The 19,235-nt window shown below is 38.2% G+C and overlaps 1 protein-coding gene across 4 annotated transcripts in view; it reads left to right on the top strand.

Annotated features, from left to right (window-relative positions):
- Positions 1 to 19,235, top strand: part of LOC131436539 (peroxidasin) — a 416,998-nt gene that overhangs the window by 24,666 nt on the left and 373,097 nt on the right. For all 4 annotated transcript variants that reach the window (XM_058605296.1, XM_058605295.1, XM_058605297.1 and 1 more), the window contains one exon: positions 18,044 to 18,431. In XM_058605296.1, coding sequence (XP_058461279.1) covers positions 18,217 to 18,431 — 215 coding nt within the window. In that variant the 5' untranslated portion in view covers positions 18,044 to 18,216. The remainder of the gene's footprint in view (positions 1 to 18,043; positions 18,432 to 19,235) is intronic.

Here is a 19,235-nt window from a genome sequence, read left to right as displayed (position 1 = left end):
CATAAAGTAGCACAGCCGATTTGTGGAGAACGGAAAACATATTCTAGATTTATAGGTCATGTTAGTAGATGGTCATGTAAATGTAAATTTACTTTTGCTATATTGATTTCGGATTCAGGTTCCAGAGGTAGTGGTCTGAATTTCCAAAACGAAACTCACATAAATTTTTCAGATGTGAATTAACCTTTGAGCACAGATAGTACCATGAAGCCAAATCAGGTGAACGAGGGTGATGCATAAGTAATTGAAACCTAAACCGTTGATGTTAACCAAGGTAGCGATGGTCATGCGCATAATGTAAGCCCCCCCCCCATTGGGTACGTGGCTGTCGGTAACACTCAAAATATTGAAACCGTTGAATCTGGTGAAATAACATTTCAATTTACTGAATACTCTCGTATCAAGCAAAGCACTTATGATTCCTTCATGAATAGAATAGAACAATTAATTCGCCTTCAAGTTTTACTGAGCTGAAGATACAGGAAAAAGTTTTAGTTAAGGGCATAGAAGTTATGGATCTTCTTGCAATAATATTTGTACCCATTTTCCTTCAAAATTAGATACAAGTTATCGTTTCGATAAGGGTCATTTCTAATTATTTCACAATTTTGACATTTCCAGAAGATTTAGCAAAAAAGTGACTCTTCAATATGTTAAAATCTTAAAACGGTTTTTAACATTTATAACTTACAAAAGGTAACACATATAACGCTTCGTAACACAAAATTTACAGGATAATAACGGATGTAACGCCTTGTAGCGCTAGTACCTTTTTAAAAATACACATGCAACGTTTTTTAACACCCAAAACTAACAAAAAAGTAACGCAAGTAACGCTTCGCATCGCCTATGGCACACAAAAATGTACGCATCTAAAGCTTCGTAACGCTTATAACTCATGAAAAAATAACGTATGTAACGCTTCGTGATATCTGTAACTTACGAAAAGAGTAACGCATTTAACGATTCGTAACTCCTATGATTCTCAAAAAAGTAAGATATATAACGCTTCGTCACGCCTATAACTTACAAAAAAGTAACGCATGTAACACTTCGTAACGTCTATAACTTACTAAAAAGTTACGTATGTAACGCTTCGTAACGCCTATAACTTACGAGAAAATAACGTATATAACGCTTCGTAATGCCCATAACTTACAAAAAAGTAAGTCATGTAACGCTTCGTAACGCCCATGACTCACAAAACAGTAACGGAAGGTATTCCTGAAATGCTCATAAGTTAGATAAATGGATTGTTTTTAATAAAATAGACCACAAATAACTATATTCTGTTTTACCCCCAGTCATCTTCTTCCATGAATTTACAGAAAAAAAGTTCTACTGATCGGTGTTTGGACCAATTTTGCTTAAACAAGACAGTTCTATGTTTCGCATATAACAACAAATAATAATTTACAGATAGTGTTCATGATCGCATGCTTCGGGCTACATTGTTTTACCACAATTTTCCGACAAATATAATTTTATGATGAATTCAGATTTACAATCCCGAAGCAGATCCAATATGACCTACCAACACTGGTTCATATTACGTGCAAAACATCTATGATCCAATTAAACACAATGAGAATGACAGTACTAGCCTGTTTAACCCGTTTTACCCCAATTTAATTCATAAGTCGTATTTCTGGTTAAACTTTCTTTCACATACCGAAGGCAGGCTGATTGCGGTTGATGAAAATCGATTGATATTACGAAGAAAGACTTGAAAATAGGATTACAAATGAATTCAATGTGGAGCAAAATCTTAAGACTCAGTTAAAGGATAAATTGGGGTAAAACGGTATAACAAGATTTGTGCGGTCATTGAATTCATTTGTAATCCTATTTCCAGATCTTTCTTCGTAATGTTTTGCACGTAATGCGAACCAATACTGATAGATCGTATTGAATCTGCTTTTGGATTGTAGATCATATTTCAACTGAATATTATAACTAAAAAAGAAATGAGGTAAAACGGTGCAACGAGTTTTCTGCTGTCAATAAAACTATACGCAATGATTTGTTAGACTTTGTAACATCGGAAACACTCTATTCGCTCTTCTGCAAGTTTTTCGGTTTCATGTTATATAGTTAAACTTGAATACAATGCAGTATAAAAAGGGAACTTGAGGTAAAATGAACATTGTAGCGTTTCGTGCGGTCCTTCTAAATACATGGAATCGATTTTACTGACCATTTTACACCAAAAAAGTGCTTTGTGGTCAGCTGTATCATGCCTTCAAAAAAATCGTGTTTAAATTTGACACCTGTCTGATTATTAGTTTGTGAGATATTGCATTTTGAGTGAAGCTACTTTTCTTATTGTGAAAAAAAATGGAAAAAAGGAATTTAGTGTGTTGATGAAACACTACTTTTTGATGAAAAAAAGTGCCGCCGATACCAAAAATGGCTTCATGAGTGTTATCCAGACTCTGCACCGGGCGAAGCAACAATTCGTAAGTGGTTTGCAAAATTTCGTACTGGTCATATGAGCACCGAAGACGCTGAACGCAGTGGACGTCCAAAAGAGGCTGTTACCGATGAAAACGTGAAAAAAATCCACAAAATGATTTTCAATGACCGTAAAGTGAAGTTGATCTAGATAGCTGACACCCTACAGATATCAAAGGAACGTGTTGGACATATTATTCACGAATATTTGGATATGAGAAAGCTTTGTGCAAAATGGGTGCCGCGTGAGCTCACAATCGATCAAAAACAACAACGAATTGATGATTCTGAGCAGTGTTTGGAGCTGTTATATCGAAATAAAACCGATTTTTTTCGTCGATATATAACAATGGACAAAACATGGCTCCATCACTTCACTCCGGAGTCCAATCGACAGTCAGCTGAGTGGACTGCACGCGATGAACCGAACCCAAAGCGTGGAAAGACTCAACAATCGGCCGGTAAGGTTATGGCGTCTGTATTTTGGGATTCGCATGGTATAATTTTCATCGACTACCTTGAAAAGGGAAAAACCATCAACAGTGACTATTGTATAGCGTTATTAGAGCGTTTGAAGGACGAAATTTCAAAAAAACGGCCTCATTTGAAGAAGAAAAAAGTTTTGTTTCATCAAGACAATGCACCGTGTCACAAGTCGATGAAAACCATGCTGAAATTGAACGAATTGGGCTTCGAATTGCTCCCTCATCCACCGTATTCTCCAGATTTGGCCCCCAGTGACTTTTTCCTGTTCTCAGACCTCAAGAGAATGCTCGCTGGTAAAAAATTTAGAAGCAATGAAGAGGTAATCGCTGAAACTGAGGACTATTTTGAGGCAAAGGACAAATCGTACTACAAAAATGGTATCGAAAAGTTGGAAGATCGCTATAATCGCTGTATCGCCTCTGATGGCAATTATGTTGAATAATAAAAACGAATTTTGGCAAAAAAATGTGTGTTTCAATTAAACGATACGAACTTTTCAGCCGAACTGTTATATGACAGCCGTTCTTATTTAGCAGACCGCCAAAGCCGAAACCATAAATATTGCAAAATATCTGTGTGGTCGATTCATCTTTTTTAAGAAAATTATCGTATCGATATCTTAGCATTTCGCCTTCGGCTCATCAGTGCTTGAAGCAGTTCAAATTGAATCTCCGCCTAACAGTTCAATTTAAACCGCTAAGCAGACGCAAACCTACCTTACCTAACAGCTATAGGCCTGGGGTGTCTTTTGCTGTATCAAGCATACGTCTCCACATAACTCGGTCCATGGCTGCTCGTCGTCAGCCACTCAAGGCACGGATGCTTCTGAGATCACCCTCCACTTGATCGATCCACCTTGCTCGCTGCGCTCCTCTTCTTCTTGTACCAGTCGGATTAGATTCAAGAACCATTTTCACTGGGCTGTCGTCCGACATTCTTATGACATGCCCAGCCCATCGTAGACGTCCGACTTTAGCTGTCCGTACGATGGATGGTTCTCCTAGCAGCAGTTGCAATTCGGGATTCATACGCCGTCTCCACGTTCCATCTTCCATCTGCACTCCGCCATAGATGGTTCTCAGTACCTTTTTTTCGAAAACACTAAGGGCGCGTTGGTCATCTGCCAACATAGCGTTTTGTAGATGGTCAATTTCGTGCGGTGGCGTAATTTTCTCGATCGGAGGGTTTTTCTGAGTCCAAAGTACGCACGATTCCCTACCAAAATACGTCTATGAATTTCTCTGCTGGTGTCATTATCGGCGGTCACCAGTGAGCCCAAATACACGAACTCGTCAACCACCTCGATATCGTCACCGTCTATCAATATTCGTGGTGGGAGGCGTAGTGTTTCTTCTCTAGAGCCTCTTCCTCTCATGTATTTTGTTTTCGGCGCATTTATGGTCAGTCCGATACGCCTAGCTTCAGCTTTCAGTCCGATGTAGGTTTCCGTCATCTTCTCAAGGTTACGTGTCACAATATCAATATCGTTAGCGAAGCCAAAAAGTTGTACGGACTTTCGGAAGATCGTGCCACTCGTGTCGTACGTTGTATTCACGACACTTCTGGAGTACTTGTCTTATCGCGAATATGTGATCCGTAGTGGCGCGGGCTCCAGTAAATCCCGCTTGGTACGGCCCTACGAATTCCTTAGCTGGGAATCTGTCGTCGGCTAAGCGTGCACCCAGATTGATTCCTGTACCGTTGTCTGTATCTTGTGCTTCTCCATTCAGATGCTCGTCGTAGTACTACTTCCACCTGTCGATCACCTCACGTTCGTTCGTGAGAAGGTTATCACTGGTATCTCAGCACATTTCGGCCTGTGGCGTGTAGCCTCTACGTGAGCGGTTCACCTTCTCATAGAACTTCCGTGTGTCATTTGCGCGGTACAGCTGTTCCATAGCTTCGCGATCTTGGTCTTCCTGGTGGCGCTTTTTCCTCCGGAAAACAGTGTTCTGTCTGTTCCGTGCCTGTCTGTATCGTTCCTCGTTCGCCCTCGTGCGGTGTTGCAGCATCCTCTCCCTTGCTGCATTCTTCTCTTCGACCAACTGCTGACATTCGCCGTCAAACCAGTCGATAGCCTCGTACCTAAAATGGTTGTAGCAGTGCTACTCACGGCGGACCTTATGTTCCTTCAGCCGTCTTCAAGAGTCGCCGCGCCAAGCTGCTCTTCCGTTGGTAGCACTAACTCCAGGTGTTGCGCGTATTCCTCTGCAGTACAAATGCTACGTAGCTGCTTGAGATTGAGTCCCGGCGTTCCTGTGCGACGAGTATTGTGCACCGTCGAAAGTTTTGAGCGCATACAAACCGCGACAAGGTAGAGGTCAGAATCAATGTTGGCACTGCGGTAAGTGCGGACATTGATGACGTCGGAGAAGAATCGCCCGTCGATGAGAACGTGGTCGATTTGATTTTCCGTATGTTGATCAGGTGATCTCCAGGTGGCTTTGTGGATATCTTTGCGGGGGAAGAAGGTGCAGACGCAAAGGGTCACATAAATAGTGTGGACTTTTCGTCTGCTTAGCGGTTTTAATTGAACTGTTAACTTCTTTAAATTAACGTAACGCTTCCCATCTCACATTTCTCGGTTGATTTTTCGTTAAGGCGTATAAGCAAGTGACAGTTTCTCTTTAATCAGTCTCTCTTTCGTTTATTGTGATGTGATTAAAAAGATTTTCTTTGATTTCACTACTCTGTTTGAAGGTCGAACGTTTCGGGTATCATTTTATGCAAAGAGATGAGTGGTAAACGTGGAAACCGCTTGGTAATTAATAGAAGACAAAGTAAATAAAGATAAACTGTCACTTGCTTATACGCCCTAATGAAAAATCAGATTTTTCAATATTGGGGACGGGTACATCGTGATGGGTAAGTCGATGCCATTCACCAAAGACATATTAACAAGATATCCAGCTCTCACATTTCCCGAACAAATCATTGGTAATATCCTTTTTTGCGAATATGGCGCCCTCAGGCCATTCCGCATCGAATCTCGTACATAAAAGTAGGGGAGAGAAATGTCAAACTCGTGCGCGCCAAAATAGCAGCCCTGCACAACCATGCAATTGACATGATATGTTGAATGTGATGCCGTGCGATGGCGTTGCTGAACTGAACATTGATTTCGCTCTGATAGGGTCTGCATTCACGCAACCCGCATGAGTTCAGTCTCCACCCAGCAGTTTGTAAATCGCGAAGTTTCTGTAGTAAAACGATAAGTTTCCATAAACATTGTATTCTATTTTCTGATGTTCCGTACATACACTGTTACTTAGTAGGTAAAATAATTTGGTTAGATTGGAATACAAATTATTAGTATTTTGACCGTCAAACTGTGATAATCGTCTATGAAATATCCTCATTCCGCTGAGGTGAATCGATAGAGAACTACATGGATATTCGTGAAATGTTAACCTTTTTTGAACGAAATTGTAGATTATGCTAATATTGATGATTATAAGGAAAAACATATGCGAGAAATAAGTAATTAAAATAAATTCAAATTATGAACAAATAGAAATAAGAGATCATAAACAGTAGCAAATTGTCGATAAATAAGATAATTCCAATATTTTATAAAATGAATGCCCTATAACTTTTTTGAATTTGGAGCTTCTGACAGGATTTATCGCAGATTGACCCAACCTCGAACAAAACTCGACCATCAGTATACAATTTGCTGTACACATAGGCCATCGTGGAGACGTCAGACCTCTCCCCAAGACGAAAGTGCGAACCAATTCAGAGGAGCGTCAATTTCGTAGCATTCGAGAAAGATAAAAAATGAAATCAAACGTAAGCGAGTACGTAGACTTCACATTGGTAGCGCCATCTGTGAATCAGTCACACGATTTATTGAGTGATGTGTAAAGTTAGTAAGGATTGAACGATTATGTAAAAATGTCGTTGCGTGAAAACATTGAAAAATAATTTAGAAATGATCATTAATCGATCGTGCAAATGTAAAGGATAAAATTTTTGGCTATATTTGTTAGTATTTAGCAGCTAACTTGATAAGCCTTTAATGATAAAAAACACGATGAGTAATGCGATTCAAATGGTGGCCGTCTTTCCCACAGCATCAGTCCTTGGAACGAAACCCTCTCGAAACTCATTTCGATTACATCACTGCCAGCATAGCGTTTTCAGACCATAATGTGAAGAACGAGTATGCCAATTTCCTTCCAAAAGGATACTGACAGCGCCATGCCCTTTTGTCTGTGAGCTCAATGTGTTTCGTTGTCTGAAAAAGGCAACAAAGTTAATTAAAATCCTTTTTGTCTCCTCACGAATCTGCTTGGTTGCAAACCAGCAAAGGGATGCCACATGCGATTGCTTCCGAATTAGAAACAAACACTAACGCAACTGTCTGCCCGAGAAGGTCCCGTCGGAGAGCTAGTGTTGGTAAAAAATGAGCTTCCCCACCCGGTTTTGGTCGTGCAGTGGGTGATTTATGCAGTTACTCCATAGAATGGAATTGCTACTAAGACATATCGTCCAACTGAGGATGGAATCATTCCTGAGGGCACCTATTGTTTCAAATCTAAGGATAGTGGTCTGGGTTCAAGCGTTTCAACGATGGAAGCAAATTGGCGAATATTCTCGCTGGAGTAGTTTGTTTTATGCGGTAATATTTCGGTGCAATCGTCATTGTCGTTGTTTTCGTTGTCCTGTTGCAAGTACTTAGGACACATTTTGGAATGGACAGTTTCGCCAGTAACAGCACTTTCATAGTACTGTGTCTGCAAGCTGCCTGCCGCGGGATTGTCCTGTCTCTTAGGATCTGCGTGAGTTGAATGCCTCTGATAAATTGGATTTGCGATGAACGCAAAATCTGTGTAAATGTTACACGATGACGGTCATCTTTATTCGTCCACAAAAGGCTGACAGTTCGTATTACTGTTGGTTAATGGTGCAGAAGTTTCAATTTTTTCTATTATTAATATTTTCAATTCACTACCGTTTAAGCGAATGCAGACATTTTCTATCAACTGTCACATACTGTAAGATAGAAACGTGACTGTGATTGGAGCTAAATAAATGAACGTCACACGGAACATCTCGCGATTGTGAAACAACCAAAATATTAGTTGTTTTTCTGAATTTGATTGGTTAAAATTTGGTACAACTAATCGATCGTTGTTTTTTCTAAACTGTCATTTTTGTTTTTCGATCAACAGAAACGATGGTTGAAATAACAAAAATTTTGGTTGAAAAAAAGATGCTGTCAGTTAGTCAAGACACACACCTTTCAATTTCAATAAAGATTTTAGTTACAACAACCGGCCTTGTTTTTAATTTAACAGTTATGTGAGTTGAAAAACAAATCGGTTTTAGTTGGTTTAGATATTACGACTAGTTATTTAAACTTAAGCAAAATTATTGATTTTGAATGACAATAAAATATTTTTTTATTGATATACGTTCTGATTTTTTAAATTAAAATTCGGTATGTCAAGATGTATAAAAAATATGTAATATTTAATATAAATAATATACTGTCTTTTAGTCTTCTAGTAACACCAGAGCAGTAAAGATGTAGATAATTTATCATCACATTAACATTCTGACAACTAGTGTTATGATAAACATTAATTTACTATCATTTAAGAGTTACTCTTCACAAGTTTTACAAACGTATAAGCGAATTTCGTTTGCATGAAAATGTTTAAGAAACGCGTTTGAATTTCAACTAAAGTAATGGTTGATTTTTTATTGCAATTTTTATTTTGCTTGGTGCTGTTTTTGACATTAGACAGCATTAAAAACAACATATTTTTTAACAACTTGAATATGTGCAAATCAAATAGCAAAATGGCTGAATCAACTAATTATTAGTTAAAACAACAATTGTAAAAATAAAAAATTGCGAGATCGTAATTTTTTGATTGGAGGGGTTTCCGTGCAGTAAGGTGAGAGATGACTTCAAGCGCAACTTCGAGGCAGGAAGCTGTACCACGAGTGGTTGGTGCTGACGAAATGCATCGAAATGAACGACGACATATGCATTAAAACAAACAGATTCCCGGCCACATAACGTCCAGTACCATTAACGGCTAAATATATAAAGAAGAATGGCTCCAGACACGTCTGCCGCGCTACCACTGGTCCCACGAAGGTGAAACTCTATTTTGGTCGGATCTTACTTCGTATCGTTACGCAAAATCGGTATAGAGAGGGGTACAAAGTCAACGATATTGTTTTTGTGCCGATGGAGACAATCCCTTCAAACTCGCCAGATCTTCGCTCAATAAAAATTTTCAGGGCGACAATCTCCGAAAAGCAGCAAACGACAAGTTTTTAAATGATGAATTAAATTCTTGCCTTTCTCTATAGAAAGGCAAAAAAACTGCTGGTAAAACCGACTTTCAAACAAAGCCTCGGAAACCCATAGTTTTTTATACTATTCGGCTCAGCTCAGCGAAATCGGCAAATGTTTGTGTATGGATGTGTGTGCAACTTTTTTTACCACTCAATTTTCTCGGAAATGGCTGAACCGATTCAAAAAAACTTTAAAAGTTATTATTGATCAAGTTCAAGGATTAATTTTTCGGTTAATTTTTCAAAAGGGCGTATAAGCAAGTGACAGTTTCTCTTTGTTTACTTTCTCTTCTATTAATTACCAAGCGGTTTCCACGTTTATCACTCAACTCTTTGCATGAAATGATACCCGGAACTTTCGACTTTCAATCAGAATAGTGATATCAAAGAAAATTTTTTTTTAAAACATCACAATAATCGAAAGAGAGAGTGATTAAGAAGAAACTGTCACTTGCTTATACGCTCTTTTGAAAAATTAACCGAGAATTTTGAATCATGCATGAAAAACTACAGCACCGTTCTGCACAGTATGAAATTTCGCACAAAATAGAATCTATAAATATAGGCTCTGTCTCATTTTGTTTGCTCAGTCAATGCCTGCCTTCATGTAGAGCGGAAGAGTAAAACACTTGCTTTGTCGATCCGATGAATAGTCAACTACTCGTTTGGCAGTGTTCAGTATCGAACTGACTTGAACTTAGTTCGGTTCGATAATGCCGTAAAGAAGGTTGCTTGCTCACATCAGTAAGTGGACATTCTACGGGTTTATTTTGTGTACCGTTCGCTTCGCACGAGCTCCTTTATTTTCGTAGTGTATTTGTGTTCGTGTATAAGCAAATCATTCCAACAGAATTAGAGTTAGTATCGAACCTACTTAGAATCGGTGCGGAGCGATAATGCCGTAGAGAAAATTGTTTGTGCATTTTTAATGTCATCGTGATCGGTCGGATGTCTTGCACAATACCTTGTAATTTTTACCGCTCAATTTTTTCAGAGATGGCAGAACCTATTTAAACAAACTTAAACTCGTTTGAATGCTAGCGGAACTTCCGGAGATATAATGGCATAAATCACGTAACCGACAAAACGCGTTGTTTTTTTTACTAACGTACGTAACTAATAGAAACTTCGACCATCAATAATCTAAAACATATATTTTTATCTACTCGATTCGATGCGTATAGAAAATTATTTTTTCTCAGTGGATTAGTTTGTTTTCAATCAATGTTTTGATAAATATAACAAATATTTTACTTATGCGTTCCTGTCAAATTTTAACAAGCAATTTCACAGTAAATTCAATTTTAAAAATCAGTTTCAGGTGAACGTTCTTTAGATAATGTTAATAATAAAGTAAAGTCTTGGCATTACATTCCTTTTGTGAAATTTGACCTTTTCGTTTCAACAGACTTCGTAACCGATTCTTACGTTGCTGTCAGAGTGAAAGCGTCACGCGAAGCGTCTGGACGCGCGTGTGAGCTAGTTACATTTGATTAAAGCAAACCTGTCAGAGTGAGCGCGATGCGGTAAATGTGCATCGCATTAAGACGCTCCGCATCGCTTCGCAAATCGCGTTCTCTCGGGCTTCACCCTTAGCGTTCAGAAGCTTTCGGTTGATATTGTAAACTTTATGGAGGAAATGGGCTCTGTAATAATCTAAAGATATCAAACTAACTGGAGATTATAAGAGGAGAAAGAATATGAAATCATAGAGCCATAGTACTCAAGGAAGAGCAAGGATGTGAAGAATAAAGTGCGGAAAAGTGAGACGTGACAAGGGTCATTTAAGTAAGCAGAAGGCTTCTCGTATCTAAACTTTTACCTTCTACCAGAGGAGTCGAACTTAGGCATCTTAGCGATACGAGTTATCCGAGTCTCTGATATGTCAGAAAGTAAAGGCAAAGGTCATTTGCCATTTACTGTCCGAACCGGCAAAAGTAAAGTTACGAGAAGTTGTCACATTCTGCCCACGACGGTTTCTCACACAATGTGTTTTTCATTGTGTTGATATTTTCTCATACAGTTAGTTATAACACCGGAATGGAAGATTTGTCCGAAACTATTGCTTGAGTGCCTGGAGTTGTAGCGTATGGCTATGCGTCCCAGGGTGCAAGCGGCGCACGGATTCTTCACATCCTTGCTCTTCCTTGAGTACTATGGCTCTATGATTTCATATTCTTTCTCCTCTTATAATCTCCAGTTAGTTTGATATCGTTAAAAAAACCGAAAAAAAAAGTAAAAATTACTGACTGACCAGAAGTCATAAATAAAAAAGTAAAAAAGTAAAAAGATTTGATGGGATTCCATCACACACAGCGATGAGTGGAGCGCTGTCCGTGCGCCGCTTGCACCCTGGGACGCATAGCCATACGCTACAACTCCAGGCACTCAAGCAATAGTTTCGGACAAATCTTCCATTCCGGTGTTATAACTAACTGTATGAGAAAATATCAACACAATGAAAAACACATTGTGTGAGAAACCGTCGTGGGCAGAATGTGACAACTTCTCGTAACTTTACTTTTGCCGGTTCGGACAGTAAATGGCAAATGACCTTTGCCTTTACTTTCTGACATATCAGAGACTCGGATAACTCGTATCGCTAAGATGCCTAAGTTCGACTCCTCTGGTAGAAGGTAAAAGTTTAGATACGAGAAGCCTTCTGCTTACTTAAATGACCCTTGTCACGTCTCACTTTTCCGCACTTTATTCTTCACATCCTTGCTCTTCCTTGAGTACTATGGCTCTATGATTTCATATTCTTTCTCCTCTTATAATCTCCAGTTAGTTTGATATCGTTAAAAAAACCGAAAAAAAAAAGGAAAAAAAAAAAAAAAAAAAAGTAAAAATTACTGACTGACCAGAAGTCATAAATAAAAAAGTAAAAAAATAATCTAAAGAGTAAGCCATGAAAGGCTCTAATAACTTTTGTTGCGAGACGATCGAATTATTTGCATACCACAATCAAGTCATGGTATTTTAATTTTTATAATATCGAATGATTCGCTGCTTCATCAGTCCTGTCAAAACAGAGATCCTGCGTCAAATATTTGTTTTTGCGAAGAAAACGTGTTGTGTAATGTTACTGTTTTCAAAAATGTTATTAGTTGTCAATACATACGCTTGAATTGTTGAAAAGCCCCTTGGAAATGAAGGAAGTAGATAAAACTTTACTTATAAAACGCATACAAACGTTATGCACGGAAGACAAAAACTACTCTGACTTATCCGCGGGGAAAAAAATTAACTGGTAAGAAAGAAAGCTAATACAGTTCATTTATATATTAAACTCAGTTGTATTATTATATAAATAAGATCATAGAGAAATGTCCACATAGACGTTACCGATAACGTCAACTCAGTATTTGTTTACATGTAATAAATAGTTAATTTATTTGAACAATAGAATCAGCCGAAACAAACATATTTCTCGCTCGGCTAGACCACAATTTTGATTCAAACCAAATAAATAAATAAATAAACAGAGATCGTTGTTGATGTCGAAGGAAGAACTAAAATATTCTAGCTTGAAATTCAAATTTTAAAATCTGCTAACTGTTTTGTTATTTTAACATGCTCCATTTCTCTGCGTGTTGTCCTACGCCATACCATGAACATTCTTTTTCTCTTATGTTTCTAATTATTGTCGTGAATACGGCTTACTTTACTATGAGTGCTTTTTTAAAATTTACCCTCTGAGAGAGTGAATATCTCTTGTTGTATCTTACGCATCAACATAATTTTTACTACATGCCACGCAAATATGATCATAATTTTATGATCAAATTTTCAGTTGTATGACATAAACTCAAATGAATCAAAACTAAACTTTTCCGAAATGTTTGGTATCAACGAGTATCAAAGAAGAAAACTCATGACGCGGGTTGGCGGTTCAATGCATAGGACGCTGGTCTTACAAGCCAGTTGTCGTATGTTCGAGCCCCTACCTGGAAGGATTCTTAGTGTCAGTAGGATCCATAGTACTAGCCATGCAATAATTCTGTACACTAAGAATCGGCTGCGAAGTCTGTTGAAACAGAAAGGCCAAATTCCACAAAAGTAATGTAATGCCAAGACTTCGCTTTACTCATGACGCGTGTTTGCCTTTCTTGTATTTCGAAAGCTCGGGGCTCAGTGATCTGTAGAAGGATTTACATAATCTAACTACTAATAGATTCGAAATGTTTCAACTTGAATACGTATTGCAACCACATTGAAGGGTTTCAATAGTACACTATTTAAAATCCTGTCTGATTTGACCCATATCAACACCAGCCAATCAGAACGCGTTCTGAGGAAGAAAACAAATTATGTGCTGCTTTACAAATGTATCGGTATAAAACATGAACATTCCACTGTTTACCATAATTTTCTGAGTGATGGTTGTTGACGCAAGACATACGGGAGAGCAACATCAAAGACCTCACGTTTTTGGACTGAAGCGAACGCCGAACAGCAAAATTGAGCCGAAGAACAGTCGCAGCAAAATCACACCAAAAGCCTGTCAGTAGAAGTTGTCAATCGCCATGGGAGCGCTACTCAGTTAAGTTGTCCGGAATTTGAGTTGGAATCTTTTGTGAATTCCAAAATGCGCTTACTGATTCCGCACGAAATGGACAGTTTCATCTCTTTTGGAATCCAATTGGAAATCACAATGAATTCTGAGTCAAATTTCGGACGAGTTTACCGAGTGTACAGGTCGACCATGTAACTTTTTTTTTTGCAATAAAACACAAACGGTTCATCCGATTTCAAAATTTATTTTTTCATATTAAAGTACAATCCTTCTGGGTAATTGTGGAATATAATTTCGGCTGGCCTTGCAGTACGCCATACGGTCGGTCCAGTTTTTTAGTACATTTTCGATTGTATGCAGCTTCACTTCAGCTATGGCTACACGAATGTTGTCCTTCAAGGCTTGAATTGTCTCTTGCTTGTCCACATAACACTTATCTTTGACAGCCCCCCAAAGATAATAGTCTAACGGCGTCAAATCACAGCTTCGAGCTTCGAAGACTGTGCGCAGAAGATCGATCGTAGTGTTGGCTGTGTGGCACGGAGCGCCGTCTTGTTGGAACTAAATGGTGTCCAAGTCTTCCTCTTCAAGTAACGGGAAGAACCAATCGCTAATCATGGCGCGGTAGCGCTCGCCATTCACCGTGGCGGCGGATCATGACTCGTTTTCGAAGAAAAATGGCCCAATGATGCCGCCATACAAAAATCCGCACCAAACCGTCACTCTCTGAGGATGCATCGGCTTCTCCATGATAACAAGCGGGTTTTCCGTCCCCCAGATGCGACAACTTTGCTTATTAACATACCCGCCGAGATGAAAATGTGCGTCATCCGAGAAGATCCGCACACATTCCGCAACATTACCATGATTTTCAAAGTAAAACTGCACTATTTTCACGCGTTCCTCAAGCGTATACAACCATTTTCGTTCAGCGGAAGGATAAAACTACACAGAAAAAAATTATAAATTTTACATGTAACGTAAACCTACAAACGATATCATTCATCACTAGTTGATTTTTCAAATGACGCAATATTCCACGCGTACAAAATTTTACACGCTCCGAGTATTATTTGCACTCGACTATCAATTACCGCAGTATGGATTTATATGTATCAATTATTCAGCAAGCAGATATGTGCTTCTGTGGTTCAGTCGATGTGCTTTGTGATCTAATGTTTCTCGGTTCAAGTCCCGCTGTTGCTGTCGATCTTTTGTTTTTTATTTCATTCGAGTTCAAGCCATGTAGTTTTCAAATCATACAATTTTACATGTTCCTGAATATAAATATGTGTAAAATATGACGCTCCAGTTATGTGCATCTTATAAAATGTAAAATCACAAGACTTTTTCGAACTGTGTAAGTTTCTGTCAAATCAGAATTGACATTAAGGTTACCAATGTCGAAATAACCGCTAGTTCAAAAAAAGTTAGATGGCGGACCCTGTATATAAAACAAGCCACACAGAAAGAAAAGATGAAACTTACACGACATGTAAACCGATAGTACTATGAAATAGACATCAGTTTAAACGAAAATCTGATTTAAAACCATGATTGATGTAAAATTACATTAAAATTCATTTAGTTTTTTATTGAACAAGACTGTATATTTACGAACCGCTTCGTTTTGTAATGTAAATATCCATTCAATTGCCTGCTCCAAATATGTGCATGAAAATAAATGTAAAATCACGAAATATTTTTATCTGTGCAGCTCAGTTCTTTCTAAAGGCAGGCATCCTGTTATTCGTGACAATTCAAGGCACTTTTCAGTTCCACAGATCATCATTTAGAATTGATTGAATTTTCTCCATTTCCTACCAAAAGCATCATCAAAATGGGAGTTGAAAATAATTTGCGTCATCACTAACACATTCAATTACGGCGGGCTACGGACTCACGCATTGCGAAAATGAAAGTATTAATGTAGAACACATCTTTATACTAGTATAGGTGTCGTTTCGAAATAAAAACCAAGGTGCGTGTGAAACAAGGTTGCCACATATACAGATCAATCTGTATTTTATTTCTCCTGAAAAAAAGTTTTAAATCTAGCGAAAGGAAAGAATGCTCATTTGTTTAAAACGTGATTTTCTAAATAAATTTCATGTTTCTATGCGGAGTAAGAAATCAAGTACGCCCTACTTTTTAGATTCTTGTAAAAATACGCCGATATGAAATCTGCTCGTACATAAGCTACCATATCAGTATCTCAGATCCGGACATCAGGTTTGCTTGAAAATATATGACGGAAGTCAGCGGCATCCATCGGAATTCGAAATCAATTCGTCACTCTCCAACACGAACGCCTTCATGGAAGGTTCTTTTCAGAACCACCATTATTTTATTGTAAATAACTATAAAAATTATTTCGTAATATTTAATTCTGTGTCAAAATGTTTGATGTAACTTATCCGTACTTTAGCGTAGGTGCATCGTTTAAAATTCTACTGATGAAGACGGGGAATGCTTGCACAATTCACAAAATCGATCAACTAATTGATATTCGGAAGTGTGAAGGAAGCGTGCCAGTTTTATTCGTATTCACGACATCCAGTTATTTCTCTGGCATTACCCACCCGCCTTTTTTCAAAAGCATCACTGAAAGCACAAAAACTAACACACAACTAAACCGAATGTCATGAAATTTGGATATCTCTATTAATTAGTGACGTCATCTGTACGTCAACCTGTGGGGATCTCTTGACAGGCGTGTTAGTCATGCGGTTAAAATCAGAAAATTTATTGTCACCATAATTGTTTCTTCATAATACTGATATTCCGTAATAAACTCTATGATTTCGGTTCTAATTTGGCGACATCAGAAACTTCTTCGTGGAACGAGTTGAATTTAAAGCAATTCCATATCGTATTTCCTTAATCTTAATTATTCGAACCGTTTCCTTCCACTTTCAGCAGAATTCTCTTTTTCTATACGATCGACTTCGCAGCGAAAAAATTGTTCCTTTTTACTACAATAAAAGCCAAATCCAAAGCGAAGTTTTTCAAAACAATAGCTCCGAGCTCCGTTTTCTGATTTCTTGTTGAACACCCGAAACGCACCAGACTGCATCCTGCTGTTAGTGAACGACGAAAACTTTTCTGCATTCTGTCACTTGCCTAGAAAATAGAAAAAAAAACACATTGCAAATGGAATCTCAAGTTTGGATGTTTCTAGAATTTAATTACAAAGAAAATGTTCATAAAGGAAATTTAATTACTCAGTGCCTTTGCCTGTGCATTTCAGCGTCACTCGTTCTCGTGAACCGACATGTGTACGGGTACGTACGTACTTTGGTCCTCGCAGCCGGGCGGCACGCTTATGAATGTATTACCCGCGAAGCTCTTTGGGGAAATTCATCTTCCGGAAAATTACCACCCGCCGGCCGGAGCTATCTTTCCATGTGTTAAACTCGATGTTTTAGTGCCTTGCGACACTGTAACGACACTTGTCTAGTTGCCTTGTGCGGGAATTGTGTGTATGTTGGGTAGTGAAAACACACACACGGTGTTCTGGATATGCACTACAAGACTTATCCGGACCTAAGGGTGCTCAGAAAAGGATGTTTATTATTCCGGTCAAAGTTTTGCTTCGAACATGCTGTACTTAAATAACCGTTAAATTTTGTCGGATAACATTCGTCGGCTGTAGAGGAATAACAAAGCTGGAGAGCCACTCACAGACTTGGAGTAAGAGTAATATTTTTTTTTTTATTTTAAGATGACTATAATCTTGTTTATCTCAGCTTCGATGTAATCGATAAAGGAAATTGCAAACCTAGAGAACCTAGAACCTGGAAAAAGAAGAATTCGAGTGACAAATCAGTTCGTTTCGCGTTAGCCGTGATGCATAACGACTCTGGTTTTGTATTAGCAGAAAGTATTCAAAGCTGTAATCGATTAAAAATAGAGAATAGGAATGGGGATATACCGATATTCGACATTGAACATTTTTAGTGTCCATAGCATCAGATATTCAATTGTCTTGTAAAAATTTTGGCTACGAAATCTGATGATCAGTTCATATCATATAAATCAAATAAAACTAGATACAATATATGTTAAATTTATTTTTGGGTAAACAAACGAAATCTATTGAAGTTGAACATCTGAATTTCGCTCTGATACTTTGTTCGATTAAGCAATTGAGTTAATTATTAAAAGGCAGTTGTTGACAAATATTGAAAAATTACCAGCATGTCACACATGATAATTACTCAAAGTAGTCGGCAATTAAACTGACAGTTATTTTTTCTTTAATTGCAGCTAGTCCTTCGTGGAACAGTCCAATCTGTGAGTGGAGACACGAGAAACAGACAGACAGACAGCCACTTGGGGACAGAAAATTGGGAACCTTAATTCGGAGAAACAAAATTAGTGCGAGAGTGAATCCGATCAAAGCTGGTATCTGACGTATCCGTGACAATATCAACTCGAAAATGTACCGATTGATGACAGCTACCGTAATATGGCGGCGTCGGCACGATCATATCGGGTCAGCACTGTTCGTACTAGTTTTACTTTTCATGGCACAGGTGACCGTCACCGAAGCGATGGGCTGCCCACAGAAATGCTCCTGTCAGCAACGTACGGTACGATGCGTCAAGCAGCAGCTCGATCGTATTCCGGAAATGCCACCCGATACCAATATTATGTAAGTAGGAATAAGTTGTATATAAATTATTGAAAAAATAATGTCTATGAATTGTTAAAAAATCAAGGCAGTAATCAATGACATTGCCACTACTTAACCCGAAATGACACTTGACATGATACGTCAGGTATTACGCGAAATAAAAATGGAGATCAGAAGTAGGCGAGAACAGATGAGTGTATTCCGAGACTATGGAAATCCGTAAGAGATATTCCAAGATCCAATAACTTAGGGAACGGTTAACTTAGAGAACAACGGTTAATGTATATTTTTTGTTTGCTGTTCATATTTTTAGAGCGACACATTGCTTACTTGTTTATTTATAGCTGTTCCAGGAATGTGCTCAGTAGTTCAATACAGTGAAAACAGGTCTTATGATCTACAAGAGTGATTGCAGTTTATTTATAATTTTTCAATGCCGCTCATAGTCGTGGAGCTGTATACTGCTTATTTGTCTATGTATTTTGATCCCATCCAGAAACGTTCCCAGTCATCCAAGAACTTCAGTGAAAACAAGTCTTGAGACCTTCTCGAGCAATCCGCAGGTCATAGTCACGGAGATACGTATTGCTGATCTATTTTAGACATATTTTCTGTCATCCAAGGCCTTTAGCACTTCATAATTCATAAAAACGATCTTATTAATTGAATGTGATATCATACGTATGGACTACGAAAAAAAAAACTCACTGATGTCATCGGTTACATTGGTAGACATTAAGGCCTATATTCCAAGGAGGTTTTGGATGGATAAAAACTTCCACAGATATTATCGCAGTATGTCAATTTGCTGAATATAGTACT

This window comes from Malaya genurostris, chromosome 3 (assembly GCF_030247185.1).
Source record: "Malaya genurostris strain Urasoe2022 chromosome 3, Malgen_1.1, whole genome shotgun sequence".
NCBI classification, from domain to species: Eukaryota; Metazoa; Arthropoda; class Insecta; order Diptera; family Culicidae; genus Malaya; species Malaya genurostris.
The sequence above is the reverse complement of the archived record's forward strand: the minus strand, read 5'-3'. Positions and strand labels throughout refer to the sequence as shown.